This window comes from Aythya marila (assembly GCF_965140915.1).
Source record: "Aythya marila genome assembly, chromosome: 2".
Taxonomy (NCBI): Eukaryota; Metazoa; Chordata; class Aves; order Anseriformes; family Anatidae; genus Aythya; species Aythya marila.
Genome location: NC_139043.1, coordinates 64,983,576 through 65,004,367, shown reverse-complemented (window position 1 = coordinate 65,004,367; position 20,792 = coordinate 64,983,576). Strand labels below are relative to the sequence as shown.

At 42.5% G+C, this 20,792-nt stretch overlaps 1 protein-coding gene across 6 annotated transcripts in view; it reads left to right on the top strand.

Moving 5' to 3' along the window:
* The first annotated feature begins 3,102 nt into the window (after positions 1 to 3,102).
* The window catches only part of HIVEP1 (HIVEP zinc finger 1), a 123,072-nt gene continuing 105,382 nt past the window's right edge, over positions 3,103 to 20,792 (top strand). For 4 of the 6 annotated variants that reach the window (XM_082754642.1, XM_082754643.1, XM_082754640.1 and 1 more), the window contains exons 1-2: positions 3,103 to 3,243; positions 5,913 to 6,059. In XM_082754642.1, the coding sequence (XP_082610768.1) occupies positions 6,020 to 6,059 (40 nt within the window). In that variant the 5' untranslated portion in view covers positions 3,103 to 3,243; positions 5,913 to 6,019. Of the gene's footprint in view, positions 3,244 to 4,013; positions 4,056 to 4,642; positions 5,040 to 5,912; positions 6,060 to 20,792 lie in introns of those variants that run through there. The other 2 variants (XM_082754638.1, XM_082754637.1) reach the window with 2 other exon arrangements.

The window sequence follows — 20,792 nt, the reverse complement described above, 5'->3', positions numbered from 1 at the left end:
TTCAGCTGGAGCTGGATGGACTTGCCCCATTTCGTGGTGGCCATCACACACAGCTGTGGTACACAGGAGAGGTAGAAAGTAAGATTGGGCCAAAATTCCTCACCGGAGCATTTTTCCACTGCATAATACCAGTTTGTCCAAATGGGAAGGAACTGAATCAATCTACAGGACAAAAGAAAAGCAATGTCCCTTTCAGACACCCTGGGAGTGGAGACAGGGGACACTGCTGTCAGGTCCTGAGCAGGGAGGTGCTCAGAGCAGAAGGCATGTGGCCAGGCCCCTGCTGGTGACCCTGCCTGCCCCCAGGAGAACGCCTGGCTGCTGCTGACAAGGGCAAGGTGTGGGTATCTGGGGTGACAGTTACTGCCAGAGAAAAGTGGAAAAAATGGCTGCCCCTGGCAGCAGCAGATGCTGCCGTATCTCTCTGGCCTTGCTTTAGGAACACAGCCCTGGAAATGCTCTGAGCACTAGCTTGTACTAGGTAAGCCACAATACTTCAGTTCCTCTGGCTGATTTGGGCTGAATGAGGAGCCTCAGAGCACAAGCTATTAGATGGCAATTCTCTTAACAAGCCCTTTATGTTAATTCAATAAAGGCTGCTTATGGAATTTCCCTTCTCTGAGAAAATTTCAACTTTTGCAGAGAAATGGTGCACAGTCTTTTTTTCTTTCCTTTTCAGGACTTCAGAAGTTACCTCAAAAATTCCCTGAAGCCTTAATAATAAAGATTCTGTCATGTGTTGGGATGTAATGTACAGTATAACATTTTCACATTTGATGCTCAGCACAGTTAAATTTACCACAGTGCTTCTCACTCACTATATACCAAGAATTCTAGCAAAATCACATACTGTTCAACTAGAGATTTATCACGGGGTGCTTAACAATGAATTATTTAAAAGTACCTAATGTATCGTGGTTTCTTGAGAGCCTAATGTGTGTGTGTGTGTATATATTTATACATAAAATACCTGTGAGCCATTAAAGAATACCAGTTTCTGAGCGTAGGGGTTTCAAGTGTAAATCTAGAGGATGTTTAAAAATAGGTACCCTCCTGAAAGCATAGTTGAGTTTTAGCAGGAAAAAAGCCTTAATCTTCACTGTTCGGATATACATGCAGTCATTTAAAAGGAAAATGTATCCTGTAGGGCTTCTTTTCGGTGAGATTTTTAAAAGTATCTAAATTCTGCCATGAAAGTTTTTTTTTTTTTTCAACATGCTTACCGATGTGACATTTCAGATGTTGCTGAAAACTTTAAAAAAAAATCCCTCATTTGCAGGTTTGAGAAGATTACTACATGCCTCCTGCCAGCAAGCGTACATAGTACTTTTCCCAATGTGCTGTACTAAGTGGGTATGCACTTCCTTTTTACTGATGGAAAAACAGACAGAAAAAGATGAAGTGGTCTGCCCAGGCTTACACGGCCAGGAAACAAACAGCCCGTTATGCTGTCTTTTCAAAACTTTCCCAGGGCTGCTCTGGGAGCAGATTTTCTGCCACCCTTGAGATGAACCAGAGACTACTCTTTGGGTCCTACCCCTGCTCAGTCGGGGTGTGCAGGCTGAGGAGCGGCAGCAGCTCATGGCTGCTTCTCCAGGTCCTGGTGGCAACAACCTCATAGGGTCAGACTTTCAGTTCTGTGTTGTGTACTCGGACCCAAATCACCTTTTTTATGTTCTAACTGGCACCATTTGATAAATATGAGTACCCCACTGTCCTCTTCTCCCCCATCAAGGAGCTGCCTCCTCTTTGCCATCTCACTGAATTGCTCTGGAAGGACAACTTGTGCTTGTCTGCAGAGGAAGGGCACTGGTTATACCTCTGTACATATTGGTGAGCAAAAAGGGATGGATTTTCACATTGCTGGGTGGGATGCAGTTTTACTTCTTTCAGTTTCCTGCTGTCTATCATGCTATCTTGCAGGTCAGAGCATCTGTGTTGAACTTACTCAGGACCTTGCAAAGAAATGGGTGGATTGGGTCTTCCTTTGGCACCTGCAACAGCTGTGGCATCTTATGAGGAAGGGCAGCATCTGATTCTTCCTCCCTTACGACATGCTGATAACAACCTAAAGCTTTCCAGCAATGGGTAGAATAGGAAGGAGCGAGATGGGTGAAGGACAGCTAAAGATGCCAAGTGGAGGTCCAGAGCTAATTTCAGAGGTCATGTGAGCTCAGGTTTGTGACTGGTCAGATCTGGTGGACAAGTTTCAGCTGTCAGCACCTGGGAGGGGGGGGGGGGTGTCAAATTCATCATATCAGCATGCTCAGGCTAATGGCAATTCTGTTTTTCAAGTCAGAGCCCTAATTCTGAAAGCCAGAGGGGGAAGATGAAAAGGCTCCTCTCAAAGAGTTCATCTTTTTCTTCTCTGACAAGAGGCAGTGGAATGGAGTATTTTTCCTAAGGATTCTCTTTGAGGATTCCATCCTCCCATGACACTCTAATTAACAATGGCAATGAACGTCACCTCAGCCTTACTGTCTGGCTGCAGACTAGCCTGGTTGTTTGCAGATGGATTATCTGCCTGGCTTCTGCCTCCGGCAGGGAGCCCACCACTGCTGCAAGCCACGCGTGTTTTCAAGGTGGAGATTAAGTGAGCTCAGGAGGAAAAATGGCTCAGACCGTGACCAAAAGCTCTGGTTTCATGTCTGCCCCCAGCTCTGCAGTGAGTGACTACCTCTCCCCACCTTGGTTTCTCCCGTGTGGAAGGCAGCACTCGTGAAAGCCATGATGAAATATAGCTTGAAATAGGGCCCCCTGCAAAACTGGGGGCTCTCTGGAAACGGTGCCCAGCAGGGGCTGGTCTGGGCGCTGCAAACTTCCAGGCGAAGAGGCTGCTGGGCGGCTGGGGGCCGGGGGAGCGCAGGCGTGGGAGCGGGAGGAGGCATTTAATTATTTCATTGGGGTTTTATGCGCTGAGGGCGGCGTGCGCTGGGGCTGACGGAAAACCTGAGTGGTTCCGAAAAGCTGCCAACACCTTCCCCCCCCAACAAAAAAAAAAAGAAAAAAAAGGGGGGGGGGGGGGGGGAAGCACAGAAGCCACCAACCCCCCTCTCGGCGCTCAGAGCCCCTCCCTCCCCGTCCCTCTCCGCCTGGGGGGCCGTCCCCATCCCCACCCCCGCATCGCCCCCCCGGGCCAAAAAAGGGGCGAGCCCGACGCGCCTCCCCCTCGGATTTCCTCCCCCGCCCACTGGCGGCGGTGGAGGGGCTCGGTGCCGGCACGGAAAGTTGGGGGGCGCGGCGGTGAGTACCCCGCCGGGGCGCGGAGGGGGGACGGGCAAACCGGGAGGGAGGGAGGGAGGGAGGGAGGAACCTCCGGGATCCTCCGCGCTGCGTGGCCGTGCCGGTGCCCCGGGGGCCGGGAGGTGGCAGGGGGGAGCGCGACCGACGGCACTAGTGTGTTTTTTTTTTCCTGTTTTTTTTTTTTTTTTCTTGGGGGGGGGGGGAGAATAACTTTTGGGGTGTGGGGGGTGAATGGGGAGGGGGCGTCTGGTGCTTAATAGGGCTGCTCGTGGAGGGGGCGGGGGGGTCCCCCATTATGGGGGCCTGGGGCGGTCCCCGCACTGGGAGGGATGGATGGGGGGGGGTAGGACAGGGTGTTCGCCGCCCCTCCCCCAGCGGCCCGCGAGGAAACCCCCTTGGTGACCCCTCCCCCACCCCCCGGGCTCGGGGGGGGAGGGAGGGCAAGGGGGCGGGGCCGGGAGACCCGGTGACGTCACCCGCTTCCTGCAATAGAAAGTGAGGGAGGGTGACGCCCCCCCTCCCCCCCCCCTCGAGCACCCTCCCCCCGCCCTTCCCCTCCCCTCCCCGCCCTGCCCCGGTCACGGCGCGGCTCTCCCCGAGGGGAGCCCGGGGGGGGCGGAGCCTGGAGGGGGGGGGGGCACGGCGCTTGGAGGAGGAGGAGGAGGAGGGAGGCTGTGCGAGGCGGCGCCGCTGGGTCATGTTTGTGTTTGAGGCTGTCAAGTGAAGGAGGCTCCCGGCCTCCCCCTTTTCCCCCCCCCCCTTCCCTATCCCCCCCCCCCGCCGGCCTCCCCGCCGCCATCAGCCTCCGCCAGGTTTGCAGCGGGCCCTGGGAGCGGGAGGGGAAAGGGGGGAAGGAGAGGCACCGATGGGGGAAGGGGGGGGGGGGGTACTAGAGGGGCTCCGCTCCCCACAACCCCCGCGTGGGGTCCCCCGTGTTTTGTTTCTTTTTTTTGTTTTGTTTTGTTTTTTTAATTTAATTTTTATGGTGCTGTTGTGCCCCCCCCCCCCCCCAGGTGCCCGGCGTGTGCGCAGCGCTTTGTTCGGCGCGGCGTTGCGGAGGGGTTTTCCCAGGCTCCTCCCTCTCTCTTCATTCATGTTTTTTTTTTTTTTTTTTCTTTCTCCTTTCTCATTTCCTTCCCTCCCCTTCCCCTCCTCCCCCCCCTCCTCCCCTATACCCCCCCAATTCTCCCCTTCCCCTGTATCCCCTCCACTTCTGCCCCCCCCACCTATGTGCCCCCACCCCCACCCCCAAAGTTTGATCCCGGTTTTCCCCTCCTCGAAGCGTCCTGGCGAGGAGCCCTTGGGACAGAGCCGGCAGCCCCCAGCCATCCTTTGTGCCAGCCTCTTCCCCTGCCTGGCTCCTCTTCCTGCTGCAACAGACAAAAGAAGCGTTAAAAATTAATGCTCGTGCTCCCCAGCGGCCTCTAGACCGAAGGGGTGGCGGCGAGAAGTCTGCTTGAAAGGGGGGGGGGGGTGGGTTTGAATTTCGTTTTTATTTAAAAAAAAAAAAAAAAAAAAAAAAACTTCGCCTGGCTTAACCCTCCCCCCCCCAAATTTAATGTTTAAATGCTAAAAATCCTACATGCTTCCTCCCTTAAGTAGCTCTCTGTAATCATCTTGTCCATATTAAGGGCCATTGAGGGATTTGTAGAAATTAAGAGAAATTCTTCCTTGTGTTAATTACGAAAATCTCACTATCCAAGACGGTATTGCCATAAAAAGAAGTGGTCGGCGTTTCGCTTTGTTTAGCTGGAACAGGGGGACTACGCGGTTGTTTTCTCTTTTATAAGTTCTGTGTAAGTAATTTGCTATAGGTCTGGGGGGATTTTGGAAATTAAACAAACTGCTCTTTAAACCAGGAGTAAATCGTAAGAACATTTGAAAAGTGAGAAAGTTTTGTTAACATGGAATAAGGTGTAATTTTGGGTATGCATGTGTGGGTTGGTACCATTTCAGTACAAAATCTGGTATGTTGGCTGTTTAAAAAAATATTTAAAAAATTCCCCTATCCGTGGGGTTTGTGCGTACTTGGCCTTTGCTGCCTGCAGCCTCCTGCAAATGCAGGGACTGTTGCAGCTACCTGGGAGGGTGGCAGGGCAGAAAGTGGCTGTGCAACAGCTTGCAGCTGGGTCAAGGGCCTGTGTGGTTCTGTGCTGCTCGTGGTATTTTACCAGAAACTTCCCCTGAGGAGTTTCTCTGGACCTGCAAGCCCCAAGTGGGGGAACCGGAGGCTTCCTTGTGTTGCAAATGGGGTTATCGCTGCTGCAGTCTGTGTTTGCCCTTCGCTCTGCCTTCTCCCCCAGAGAAATGTATGTATTATCTTAAAGCCCGATGTCAAATTTTGTTTAGTTTTCCAGAATTATTTACATGGGGCACAAGTTGTTGGAAGACATTTTCTGGCTAGAAAACTGCTGACGAATGTGGAAAAGTGTCTTAGTTTTCTCATGCCTCCTGAGTAATCCCAAAAGGAGTTTCACCCTCATTTAGTTTTCTTACAGTAGTGGAACATCTTGCTCCATAAAGGGATGGATACAGAAATATTTCTTGGTCATTGCTAAATTCTGTAACTGTTTTAGGGTGAAAGGGAGTGGATAGGTATCTTTTGTTTTCCTTCTTAATGCTGTATACATCTCCTAACTTCTCTCTTTTATTTCTTTTATTTTTTTTAGCATACGGATTAATTTACCCCTTTGTCAAGTTTATGGCGCTGCCATCTCTCTGCTTGCTGTACTCTTCGTTTCTGAGAGGAAAAAGTGGTATATGAGATTAGAGGAAAATGCCGCGGACAAAGCAGATACATCCAAGAAATCTGAGAGGTATGTAGCTCTCCATAGAGAGAAAAAGCATTTGCGAAACTTGGTTGTGTTTCCAGTTATGAGGTTGAAAAAATGTGTACTCATGAAGTCTGTTTTGACCCCAAAATATCTTGCCAGCAAATTCAGGAGGCTTCTCTAATTTTGAGAGAAATAAGTGGATCTGTTCTTATTGCTGTACTGTGTGCACGACTGCGTACTTGATATCCTCCAGATTAGAGCAATAAGTAGCTTGAACTCTGAAAAAGCAAAAGACGACACAGTTTTCTTGCCAGAGAATTTACAGTTGAAATATACTGGGAGGTTGGAAGTGTTTGCAATGTAAAATGCAGTCTGAGATCTGGCTGGCAGTCATTGTTTTTCTTGATAGTAATTGGTTTGGCTTGCTTTGGAGGGGATCAGACTGTCCTCCCGTGCATGCCTTCCCACTATTTATCATCTCCATCGTCCATGCTACCCCAGGAGTCACTGGGTTTGACCTTGGTCTCCTCACTGGCCTGCCTTCACGCAGCTGAGCTCACTTGCAGAAGGGAACAAGTGTGTAAAAGACATGCTCCACAAACTGACAGGCTGAGATGTCCAGGTGGCTCCTGGAACAAAATCCTGGCATTAACAGAGCCCAGGACGGGCAGATGAATGTGTGCAATCAGATCCCTTGATTATTTGTTGCTGTCTTGGTCAAAGTGGCCCTGGAGGAATTAAATGAGGGGAAAAATACAGATTAGTTGAAAAGCAGACGTGTATGTGGAAGGACAACAAGCTTCTACCATAAGCCTCATATGTAGCTGTTGGGAGAACATGCTTCCACATGCACCCCCTCATGTGGCTGTCATCAGCTTCTTAAGGTTAATTTCACTGCTGTGGTAGGGAAGCATCCCTTTAGAAAAAAAAAAAAAAAAAAAAGGACAAAACTACAAATACCAACATAAACTTCTTGGAGCAGGAACAGCATTTGATGCAACTCTTATTTAAAAAAACAAAACAAAACAAAAAAAAACACACACAAAAAAAAAACAACACCTCCAAAACCCAACAGTCATAAGCGCGTGTTTCACTTAGTTTACAATTGTGAGGCTCTGAAGTGCTAGTGTATACAGCTGTATCAAAAACCTTGGGGTTCTGTGAACTGTGTCACTGCTACCAGTGACCGTCTCTGCTGCAGAGGATGTTTTTGCAGTGCCTTCACTCAAGAAACGTGGAACAGCGTGATGGATAAACCTCCATCACGGATCAGGAGAGGGGAAAAAGCAGCAGTGGGCACTTTGCAGTGCCTTGCATTTAGGTGATGCCATTTCCCATTCTGAATGAACTTAAAGCAATAAATTAGGCCCCAAGTTTCAGTATTCCTGCTTACCAAGTTGCTGATGTAATTGATGTAATGTTTGCCAATCTAATATAAAAGTGATCTAATTTTAGTGCTCTAGTATCCACTCTTGTACTGCTTTGAACTTAATAGGAGTTAAGTCTACTGTAAAGCTTTTAGTAGCTTTGTATTCATTTAACTGAAAGCATTTAAAATAAATAATCCAATTAAACTCTTAATTGTGTAAGAAATAAATTACTTTTTTTTTTCCTTGTGTAATATCCCCTGTCATTTAGCTTTTATCACCCCTCTAATAGCAGTTTTTATCAGTTTCTGTTTTTCTACAACTAGGAGAGGTTTTTGAGTAAATTAAGGTGGGTTAAATGTTGGGAAGGGAACCAGAGGTATACAGTGAGCCCATAATTTGAAATGATGGTGGAACTTCTTATTAACAGTTAAAAATGATTGTTGAAACTACATAGATGCTGAGATCTTCAAAATGTTGTAAGCATGTATTGCTACCATAGGTTATTAGAGGTGAAGTGATCTGAAAAATCAGTTTACTTCTCATTAGTGATGCCCTATTTTTATTTTTAGTCTTGAAAATGAGGAAAACTGGATTTCAGTTTTAGTTATTTTATCCGTCTCTGAGAATACAGCAGCAAATGCTGAAAACCTCGGGTTTTGATGGATTTTGAGGAGGCTGAAAGATTGCATATCTCTCCTTTCTGGCAGTTTACATTTGTGTATAGAAGGTTAGACCAGACTTAAATTGAGAGTCTTAACCATTAAAACTTTTAAGTATACATTGTAGATGTGCTGTTTAATTTATGGCGATTGGTACAGGTAATAACTAGATCTGCAGAAAGAATACACATCTGTGGTCTAAGGTGAAACTCAGCAAGCTCTGAAATTTTTATAACCTTTGGAAGACAAAGATGTAAGGTTAAGTAGCTTTTATTTTTATGATAAAAGTTATGTTTACATTGTCTACACCTAATTATTACTATCTGAACTATGTACAAAGAACACCGTAGCCTTACCTGCCTTCTCCTTTCCTTGTCTCAAACCCTCTGCTTGCCCCATCGCAGTCAAGTTGCCGGTAGCTTTGCCATGTCTGGAGCCCATCAATGTTTAACTTTTCCAAGAGAGCGCTGCTGAGCAATCCTTGACACTGTCTATCTACTGTCCTGTGTATCAGATGAGTTACTTGGTTTGCGAATTTGAGTCCAAATCTGCCTCAAGAGTAAGCAACCAAATCCAAGAACCTAATGTATGTACACAAATTCTAAAACAAAAGCAAACCCATGACTTTACTTCTCCCCACCCCGTAAAAAAAGTTAATTTGTGATTTTCATCAGCACAGAAATAACTGTAAAAAAAAGTTTTAATATTGCCCGTGTTTACTGTGAGCAGCTGTATTGTCTGGGGAAAATGAAATGGCATTGTTTAATATGTAGATCTAAATGTAAGAATTTGGCAAGTAACCTGAAGGCTCTTCTTTTTGTGTCATGGCTTTATTTTACTTATTTTGTATGCTTTTGAAAGAGCAGACAGTCTTTGACAAATTAGAAGTGTCCCTGAAGTGTTCCACAGTGAAGATCAAGTTTGTTTTTTGTGTGTGTGTGTTTTTGTGTGTGCTGAGGTCCCCTACCCTCACCCCCCATCTTGGGTTTTGCTGTCTGTTTATAGATGAGTCAATAAATATAGTGCTATGCTAGCCTATTTTACAGCAGGAAAAAAAAAAAACACACCACAAAACAAACAAACAAAAAACCAAACTGTTATCGAGAGGGCAGGATATGGGAAACATTACTTTGTAAATAATTTTTAAAAGAAAATGAAATTAGTTGGCTGTTTGTTTTCACAACTATGTGCTTGTCACATGGTTTTAATGCCTGACTGCGGCTGAATGAGCATGTTATATCTGATGCCTTATGTCAATAAGGCATCTGCTGTGCTGTGCTTGTTTTATTATTTTGTTTTGACATGTCAGTCTTCCCAGCTTCTTGCTGCAAATACATCCTCAAGTAAAAAGCGTTAGCATCACCAGTGGACTGCCTTGGTAAGAGCCGTTGTGCATGGTATCAGACTTGCATGTCTCCTGACAAGTTTAATAATAATTGTAGCCATCCCCAGAAGTGGCTAAAGTTGGAGATAAATTATGTTTTTTCCAGGTCTCAAAAGGATATGATTTGAATGCATACAAGTTCCAAAAATGAAGTAGTTTCAAAAACAAAGGCTAAAGACATGCCTGGGAAAAGACTGGCATTTATCTGAGTTACCAGTCAGCTATGCAACTGAAATGGAGCAAATAAGCAGGCGTTCCTGACCTTGTCTTAGCCTCTTAAAGAAAAAAAAAAAAAAAAGCTAATCTCAGACACATTATCATGTTGTTAACAAAAAGCATTGTCATCCCCCCCAGGAAAGGAGTGTGTTGTGAAAGAGGGAAAACATCGATCTCATTCAGGAGGGAGGCTCGAGAAAGTACTGCTTACCAGACATCCAGAGGTCATTGGTCCTAAATTTACTTTATTTGTTGTGTTAAGTTTTAGGTAACTGGTAAAAGACTACTTTGCATGCAGTCACACCATATATTTACATGGCCAAGTGATACACGTCTGTAACAAAACATTTCACAGAAGCAGTAATGTATTCCCAGAAGTACAGCTACATTAGAGAATCATGCTTTTAGCAGAGCTGAGTGGGCTTGGTTTTGTTGTCAGATGGTTCTGAGGATATAGGAGGAAAAACAACTCATGTTTTTGTTTACTTAGGTGCACCCAATTGCAGAGTTCAAATCGAAAACTTGCTTATTATCTGTGCAGTGTTCAGCACAGTGCTCTGATGCACTAGTACAAAAATGTAACATATTTTTGTCTTTTTCCTAGATAAGCTTCTCTTTATTTTTAGGAATGCAAATTGTTGCTGTTTCTACTTTTTCTTCTCAATCAAATATTTCCATTCAAAACAAATGGTGGATGGGCCCATCAAGTTCAAGATCTGTTTTCAAAGGTTTTAAATCTTTGTACTTGTTAAAGAAGTGCAAGTATAATATAAATTGTGTTTAATAGATTGATAGCTTTGGTGTAATCTGAAAAGTGTGCCTAAATTGGCTGGACAACTGGATACATTCTGGGTCCGATGATTTCCATGAGAATGAAGTGTCTGAAAAATCTTAAGGCTCTTGGAGTTGGTTTAAAATTATAATTTGCTTTCAGTACTGAAATAGGCCTGTCTACATTGAAAACTGACAGGTTAACATTTCTCATTAGTGTTTGGTCATGTCATCTATAAAACCTGAGAAGTGATCATTGTGCTGAGCTTTAACTCATGATTTTTATCAAAGGATTTGCAGAGTCTTCATTTTTATTTTTTTATATATATTTTTTTAAGACTCACTTCTGTAACTTGTGCTTACTCAGTTCAAAAGAAATGTTCAGGCATTATGTTTGACTTTTGGGCCACGGTGCTGTTTCTGACAGAAAAATGTTTTGCTTTAGGGTATTTCTGAGGCTCCATTGGTGTGGTATTGGTATACCACAAGTGCTGGTGTGCTGTGCCCTGTAGCGTACCCATAGACATCCCTAAAGACACTGTAGAGAAAGTCCAGGTAAGTATTTCGCTGAAACGTCTGGAGCATGTGTGATGCAGGTGGAACAAGAAGTCAGAGCTTTGACTTGGTAACTTTATTACATAAATCCCCATTCATTTGGCAGCAGTTATGGTTTCTTTGTGTCGGGTTGTTTCCAATACTTGAACAACTAAAAAGCCCAAATCTCCCTCATGAAGGTAGAAGGTACAGGTGGCTCTGTAGGTATGCTGTCAGCGGAAGTTCCAGAAGACCCTCCCACGATGCAACGCATGGACTTCGCATGTATCTCTTGTAAGCCACAGAAGTAGTCTCTCTGTGCCTTGTTTGTGGTGTGGAATAATAATGTTTCTCTATTTTGGGGGGGATTTGTTTTACCTGTTTGGAGCGTGAGAACTTCATGCTGACAGTTGTTTCCTACTGTGCTGTATAAGCGTCCTTGCACCTTACAGAGCTTCTTGGCTACAGCCAGTAAATTCTGTTGTAAGGTGAATAATATACATATTTATGTTTATAAAACTGTCTAAAATACACTGCAGTGTATAAAGGCTGGATTTAAAACTGTGGTTTGCCACCCTTTTCCGCCTTACCTATCCTATCCCCATCTCCCTGTTATATATCCCCAGTTTTGATCATCTAAGTGTTTTTTTTGACAGGGTCTAGTCCTGTTTGCTGTGCAGGATGGTTGGGCCCCTTATGTCAGTGGTCACAAGCAATGGAAAAGTGCCTGCTGAGAGGGGATTGCTAGAGAGGAAAGAATGGTAGGGTGGATAAGACTGTACTGCCTTGAGAGAGCTGCGTTTTGTTCCTGCCTCTGCTTCCAAGCTTCTTGTGTGAGGCTGAGCAATTCTGTTAAACCTGATTTTTGCAGCCAACTGTTAATTGTGCTCTTCATTTTGCTAGAGCTGAGATGCCAAGGCATGAATTCTGAGTTTCTGCAACTGCAGTTGGTCCCCTTACTTCCAAGTTGTAGATGTAAAAATGTGAAGTATCTTTTTTTTTTTTTAAAAAAAAAAAAAAAAAGTAAAAATCATAGTCTAGGTGACCTAAGATTAGTCAACACTTTTGGCAAATCTGTTAATCTCTCCATGCTTTTGTCTCTTGCCTGTAAACTGGAGATACCGGTACCACATCAGCTTCTAAGGGTTCGAAAGATAAAGTTGTCAGTGTTGTGAAGCAGCTGCTCGGTGGCTAAACAATGGAAAAGATGATGAAGAAACTGGTAGTCTTGTATTTGGCGTGTGCTGCGAATAAAGCCCAGAGCCAAACTGAGTTTGTTTGGGTAAACAGCCTTACTTTTGGCATTCTGTGACTTCTTAGCACTTGGCTTCACCATCTTAACATTTAAAGGATATTCTTAAATGTTGCTTCTTAGCTATTAAAATAGTAAACTGAAGGGGGGAAAAACAACAAAAACCAGAAAACCCAAGAAATTCAATCTTATGGAACCGCAGCACTTTCCATGTGAGTCACCACCATGGTGGGACCGCACCGCGTAGGCTGTGTACCACAGTGATGTACCCCCCATGGACCAGGCATGAGGGAGCAGAGGGAGAAATCTCTCCCATCAGTGAGCTTTGCAGCATTTGTTCCTGGTATGAGAGCTGTTAGGGCTCTTATAGGTTTTAAACGTTTATGCCAGTTTCTGTAATATTCTTCTTCTTGTATGTGGTGTAATGTTGCAGAGTTTGGAGCTGCTGCTAAGAAAGCCCCTGCAGTGAGGAGGGGCTCAGTGCAGGAAAAGCCTTCAGAGAGGAACGTCTTTAAGGTCATAGTTTCCCAGGTGGTTTCAAGATAACTTTAGCTATGCTAACACCGAGGGCAGGGGGTGACTCTTATGCTGGATCAGATCCCTGATGCTGTGCACCCTGCAGCGTGGGAGGGCGGAGCATGAAGACAGGCTCAGCTCAGACCCCTTCTTACACCCCAGCGGTTCTGTCACTTGGGCTCACAAAAGCCTGTGCTGGTGTAAGGGTGGAAAAGCTGTGGGGATGGAAATGGAGGGCCCAGAGTAGGTAGAATTACAAGATTGCCTCCCCTCCCCCCCCCCCTTTTTTTTTTTTTTTTTTTTTCCCCAAAGCTTGTGCTAATGTATGCCAACTTGAACATCTGAAACTGTGCTGGAAACCTGTATTTGCCATGTATAAATGGTAGGCTTTTGGAGATTCTTAAATTGCCCAAAAATAGGTATGTATTTTCATCATGATAACATGAGATATATTCCTTATTCCTAGCTTGTTCCCCTTTAGAACTGTTTCTACTGACAAAATTCAAAACTGGGAAGCAACAGAGGTTCTTAATGGAATGACTTTACAAATTTTAGTAAACCAAGAGGAAACTGAACTTTTCTTAGTTAACACATCAATTAAAACATAATAATAATAAAATGCCCCTAAAATTTGTCATACAGCTTTTATTCAGAATGGACAAAGTATGGCTAAGACTGAAGTTTAAAAACAAACAACATTAAATGCAGCTGGCACTGTCATCTCTGAATATGTGTGTATTACAGATTGCTGTGTATGCGTGATTAATATTAGGAGAAGGGGATAATGCAAAGTGAGTCTGCTTGATGCAAACAGTGGCAAGAATAGGTGATTTCAGAGGGTGTTAAAATAACATTAGGAAGAGGGATAAAAGAATGATGTTCCAGGTAAAAGGATTGCGAAGACACATCTGCGAGGATGACTTTGATAAAAAGAATGGAGGAAGCAGATTGGTTCTGCTCTCTTAATGGCAGAAAAGAACAAATTGCTTTTTATGGAGTAGAAATTTTATCATTGCAGTTAAAATCAGGCAGAAGCTGGAAGAAATTAGTGAAGGGTCAGGTTAAAAAAGAAAAAAAAAAAAAAAACAACACACAAAACACAACACAACTTAATTCCTACAGACATGAAGAAGCAGCCATGATCTGGGGGATTGAAGATATCTTATAAGCCAGTTAGATGTCTTTGCAAGTAAAGTGAAGTTGAAACAATGCGGATATATGATTCTGTCTCACCTTCACATTCACTGTCTTGTTTATTTTAATTAAGCAAAGAGTAAGAAATACTACAGAATTTGGCATTTGCTGATGTATGAGCCCCAGTATGTTAGGAATGTCTTGGGGGAAAAAAAGCAGAGGTTATGAAAAGAGAAACAAAAAGTAAGATTTGTTCTTTAAAAAGCAAGCGGTTGTTCTTTCAAACATTTCTATTACAACAGACAGTTGGCTCTGGGATGAAACTGAGTCAAGTTTTTTGGGCTCAGGAACAGCTACTTTTTACGAGAGTCAAGCTTTCTCAGAGCATTCAGAAGAATGACTTTTTTTTTTAAATTCTTGCAACTCAGAATAGATTTTGGTTTGCATTAAGATGTAAGGTAACTGTTTTAAAGTTCTGAGTGGCTGGTGAAGTTCCCTAAAAAAAAAAAAAAAAAAAAAAGGAAGAAAAAGCTGCTTCCAGTATGCAACTATTAGAAATTAAAATGTAAATAACAAAATCCTGAATAGGCTACAGAGGCTTAGTTATCAGAGCTTCCTCGCAGATTTATCATCATCATCTTAAATGTCTGTTAGGAAAAAGGCAAAGGTTTATAGTCTCACGTTTTCTCAAATTATCTTTGTAATGCTTTAAAATCATGCAAGTTTATCTGTTGACACTCACGTCAGTATTTTCAAACTCCGTATGCATCAGTTTGTAGTTGTGTGCTGTGTTATTGCACAGGCCTCTTTTCCACAGCAAAATAAACTTTCCAAGAGCATTGTAAACATTTCTAAATATCTTGCTACAATGCATTCTCTGTAAGTAAAGAATTAAAAAAGGAATTTGTAGCCTAGTAGTGCTTCCATTAGACTTTACACTGAGCCTACTTTATGGTGTTCGGAAGGGATGGTAAGGTAAGTACATACCTGCTGCTGCAGGCAAGCATCTGTGGGCTGCATTCATTCCCTGTCCTTGGCAAAGGGAGAAAGTGGGCAGCACCTCCCTCAGCTGCCTGTAGGTAAGTGGGTGACATGCTGAAGAGGTGGGTGAAAACTCTTTTGTTCTAGCCACAGTCATTTGTTATCACTAGAACAGTCTGCATGTAGTCCAACTTCATGCATACAGGAAGTTGAGAAAAAAAAATAGCTCTCTGTTTTGGGGGTTTTTGTTTTTTGTTTATTTTATCTTGAAACAACTCCCTTTTGGTGCAGTAAGCATGTAGTTTGAGTTTCTTGCGATCAGACAATTTGATTCAAAATTGCAAACTGCTCTAAATATTTATGCAGGGGACATAAACAAGACTTTCTAGAGCTACACATTTTCAAGGAGCTGGTTATACAAGTATGTGTTTCCTGGACTTGCTTGTTCTTTATTGTGTTGGACTTCTATAGCACGAATTTTAGCTCAGTAATGGCTTATGAGATTACGAAGAGAGAAATTCAGGCTCTCCACTCAGTTGGAAAAGTAAGATTTTCCTTTCTCTGTTAAAGGAGGTGAATCAACTGGACTTTAAATTTCCAAATGAGATGAATTGGGCAAAGTGTGTGGTCTTTCCCTCCACTTGTTTAAATGTGTCATAACTCAGAGTATTTACATTAAGAAGAAGGAGGGGGAAAAAAATTACGGCTGATGTTTGGAGCCTTCTGTGACGCATTTGTGGGGGAAGTGGGGAAGCTTTTGTTTAGTAGGATAGGCAGGACTGTTTGGTTTTGTACAAAAACTTTTAAAAGGTCCTTAAAGATTCTTTCAGAATGAGATTGCTCAGAAGAACATGCTGATTTAGCAATTTCCTTATAACCTTTGGTGACTGAAAAATAAGTGTCTTTTTAGTGATCCACAGGATGTGAAAAGTGGAAGACAAAGTTGAAAAAGTCTTTGTACTTTTCAGTTTAATCTTTGATTTAAGGTTCTGTTGGTGCTCCTAATTGAATCTGGTTAATGAAGTAAACTGCACTTAATGTCTTCAATATCCTGCAGAAGCAGCAAGCAGAGAATTGCTTAAAAAGGACCATGTGCTGCTAGGCTAAGATGCCCTGTGAATGTTTTTTCCACAGATTTCTGCGTGTTTAAAATATAAGTTCATGCTAAGTCCCATTTGTAAATCCCAGGGCAGACCTCAGCGGGCTGAAATTGCAAAAGGTTTGGAAAGAGGTGCAGAGAGAAAAAGTAGTGGTTGAGGAGGATCCTGTGGCCTAACGTAGCTACAAAACAACGGTGCGTGTGTTCCTAGTTACCTATGAAATATGTGGCTCAAGTCCTGCCAGCAGTGGTAGTCATGGAATATTCAGAGCACACTGCATGATTTCCTCTGATTTTTGGCTTAATTTGGGGGGGCAGGGAAGCAGGAGAAGTTAATGCTGAGCAGTATTGTTTTTAAATACTGAGTACTGCTAGGTCAGATAGGAGACCGTACACTTGTTCTTACCCTAAAGATTGTGACGCAGACATGATATGGAGACAGGAAAAAGAAGTGTTATGGCACAGTTTCTGGGATAATTTTCCTATTGCATTACCTCTGTGGAATCTCTAGCAGTTGTGCCTTTTGAAGAGGAGCTTGTCTTTTAGACAGGAGGTTTTACTGTTCTCCCCACTTTAGGATTTGTTACAGGAAGAAGTATTTCTGTCCCAGTTTTATCAAGGAAACACGATGCTGTATATAGTAATTGTGTTTATAATATTTTACTCTATAATTTTTATTAGCAAAATACATATGTCAAAATGTTCCTGTAATTGTCAGTTGTCAAGAGGCAGAGCTAAGTGTGTATGTTGTGATAGTTTAGTGCATTGAATCTTAAAAGGGAATTGCCTTCGTCAGTCTGAGGACAATGCTTCTGTGACTGGGGCAGATTAGGAACTATGAAAATACTGGGTGTTATTACAGGGATGATTTAATAATTTTCAGAGTAAATATTTACGCAGTGTACACAGTAAATTTGTTTCAAGTATTGCAAGCATTTATCAAGGGGTGGGAGAATACATATCCTTTTTCATGGTATTGATTTATGGAATGTTTCGGTAAGTTCTCTCTGGTATTTTTTCTTTCTTTTAAACAAAGTATGTTTCTGTGCCAATGAAATCATACATTTATTTTAGAACATTTTTAATGTATGTTAAGCCCAAATACATGTCCATCAGTACATTTGAAAATAGTATTTTCTTTATGTGCTTTTTCCTTTTTTTCCTCAAATTTCTGAAATATAACCTGAAATGGTGATGTACCTTCTGGAGATATCAGAGGAGTTGCTGTGTAGGTTGAGGATGATTGTACTTTTGTCAGGCTGTCCCAAATACCTCTTCAACAAAGTTTCCTGCCAGGATTGCTGCACAGTCTGCCTGCCACCCTGAATACATCTATTGCCACAGGGGTACCAAGAGTGAGCCAGTGTTTGTTGCTTGTCTGCTGAACGCAGATCTGCTTCCCTGCTAAAATGGTCTATCTTCTGTCTTTTCAGCTCCTTAAGCAGGCCAGTCAGACTTGCTCTGAAGCTCTACAGTGCTTCAGAAAACCAGAAACTTTTGCTTGTCTCAATGTATCATCTGCATATGCCAGAGTACTCTGAAGGTGGACTCTGAAGCTCCTGGAATCAGCTGAAGCAGCTGGAATCTCCTGCTTGTGGCCTTTGCTGGAGGAATGCCGTCCCCTTGAACGGGAAGGCACCCTAGGTGGATCCAGGCATGTCCCAGGGCTCATGGGAAGCTTCACAGAATTCAAGGTGGGAAATGGCCTTGACACAAAACAGGTTTTAACTATCACTTTTTTTCCAGCATTGTAAGGCTGGTTTCTACCATGTTTTTTTTTTTGTTTTGTTTTTTTTTCAAAAAGAATAGTGCATTCCTCTTTAAGACAATCATTTTAACTTTTTTTCTTCACAGCTTTTTTTTTTTTTTCTTAAAGTAATGTTTGTGTTTTTCTTACTTCTCTGTGCTTTTTTCCTTCTCTTATTCTTTTTTCCCCAAAGCAACTTCCAGTTCTCACTGTCCTTGGATGTTGCTTCTCTGCCATTCGGTGGGCTAGTATAACTATTATCATCAGTGTATCAGGCATCTGAAATACAGGAAAATTCATGGTGTCCTTTTATTCCTCTCTAATCTGTTCTGAAGTTTCACAAACTTTTGATATTGCTGACATCTTATGTGTTATGGTTTGTTCACTGAACAAAGTTGTAGATATAAAGACATTTCTACAGAAGCAGAGTAAAGCCCTCTACATGGCGAGGCTTTAAAAAATACAATTAATATGTTATGTTTTCAGAAATAACATTTTTACAGCGCAGTGAGAAAGCAGAACAAGAAATTGACTATAGAGAAACATGGTGTATTAAGAGCCAAGGTTCAGGGGTTTGAAGAATGTGATATCCGTCTGTAACATGCTCAGAAAGCATTGCCAAGTAATGGATTTTCAGTATATCTGAAAACTGACCCTATTAAGTAATATTTCTACATTCTGTTCAAAATAAAAGAGCAAGCCTGTGGATGGTTACATCTGTAGTACATTTGTATAAACACACTTAGAACTGCTTGGAAGTGCATGAATATTGAAACATTTTCCTAACTTTTACAATAACTTTAGTACTTTTTTTCCATCCTGTTCTTTTTGTAAAAGTTCTCAATTTCCCTGTTCAGTTGTAGATTCACACTTCAGCATCTTTACTTCTGAATGATCAGCCTCTGTGCTTCAGCAAAAGGTTGACTGTATTTGCACTCCAGCTTCTGTCTACTGCCTTGAACTGTCAAAGTGAACTTTGATAAAGAAAGGAGAGTGTGTGACGAGCAGACTGCTGTGCCACGTGTGCCTTACAGCTTCTTTTCTGTGCTCATTTGTAGAATCAAGAGTGAAAGAGAGATTGGAACCTCCTTGGGTATTTTCTAGGGAACCTTAATATGCCACCCAGGGTCAGATGTTAAAAGCTTACAAATGCGGCTTACTAATTTCTGATTCCCAGTTTGGCTGGGAAATCATAATTTGCACCTCATGACCAGCAGTAGTCACAGCTCACTGATGTTGGGCTTCTCTAGCTGGACATGATATTTATAAAAAGCTACTTAAAAATCTTTAGAAACAGGGAGGAATCTGAAAGCTAAGTTCCTTTTGGCAGAAGAAAATGGCTTGAAAAGCATGTAATGGTCAGTGTTTTCCAGAGGTGAAAGTTCCTGGTTACCTACTTATTTTTGTGAGGGCATGCAGAACTGTAAAATGCTTTAAAATATACTGACGTCAGGGAAGAGGCACAAGAGGAAAAGTCTATTTTGGAATTAACAGAAAGGGTTATTGTAGGTGCACAATTATACACTAGTTACCTGCAAGTTAACTTGAATATTGCGTTTCTAGTAAATGCTGACGTAAAAAGTGTCTCTTGAGCCAGTAGGATAACTAATCACCTTTTTCTCCACCAGGCTTTAAAAATACAATTTTGGCAACAGTAATTAAGATGATATTTTCCAGAAGAACGCCCAGTAAATGGAGGGAAAGCTAGCAATCAGATTTGATTAACAAATCTGCATTCTGTTATTTAAATGTTTATGTCCTGATTAGTATGTATGCTCCATTTAAATATGGTATTTTACCTCTGTTCCTCATGCTCCAAATTCCTCTCAAGTAATCTTTCAAGTGCTAAAGACTATGGGTGTGAGGTAGAAATGTGCGCCTGCCCCCACACCAGTCTTGGGATGTGATGCCTGTGCGACTGATATTTTCACTTAATTGTAGGATTACGTGGTTTCTTAATCAGATGGGGTAAAGAAAAAGGTGTCTGGGATTGGTGCTTTTGTTCTGTTTTGATCAAAATTCTGTGTAGTCTAGGATGGGCTTAAATTAAGTTTTAACTGAAGTACTGACTTAGGGCTTTTGGTAATGAGATAAATGTCTACTGCTCCTTATTTCTTTAAAGCCAAAGAAAGTTGAGCATATGCAAAAGTTTGAGATTTTCTGATTTATGTTAATCACTAACTTCTGATAGTATCTAGTCATTTAAATCTGTGTTTTCATTGTGATATTTGCTTCAGAATGCATATGCAGAATAGTTACTATTTTTTAGTTGTTGATAATTCTTTCTTGTAATGGTAACAGTTGTTAGGTTCCATAGTGTAGTGCCTTGCTTTGCTGACGCACCTGTGTTGCAAAGTTGAGACTTTTGGCCATGCAAGTGTGTACATCTTTCTGGGTTGCAGATCCTGGCTTCAGGAGAGACTGACGGATTCAACGGAAAGGTTGGCTTGCCATGTAAGCACACAATAAAAAATGAGCATCTGACAGCTCTGTGGCTTTAGTTAGTGGATCTGACACAAGCATATGGAAAATTCATGCAACAGGGATACTGTATCAAAACAAATTCTGTAGAGAGGCAAACCAAAGCCTTTCCCTCCCTCCATCCCTCCACTGCTTTTCTGCCTTGTTTGCTTATCTTTTGCATCCTGAATGATCACTCTTCAAAAATCAACATCTTACGCAAGTACTGAATGCTTCCTCACAGGATTTTAGGTAAAATGAAGGGAAATAATCACAGTGAGATAACATGAGGGAGGTGAGATGTGTTGGAAAAGCCACGGTTTCCCTTTTGCTTGCTGTCCCTGTCCAAAAGGAGAGAGAGCATACTGTGCTAACATCTTGGAAAGAGAAGTCCTGTGTACAATAACCTGACTTTCTTCTGAGTGTTATAGTTTACATGTATAGTCTTCCAATTGACACTTGATTTTATTTCTGTGCCCTCTAACTGCTCAAACTGACACACACACACACATGCACCCACCCTCCTCCGGGTATATTTGTTGTTGCATGAGTTTTGACATGCTGGAGAAGGTTCTGAATTCTACCTTCCACCTGGGCATAGAGAGCAGAGAAGTTTGCACAGAAGGCTTCCTGCTGGTTTTGGTGAACTGGC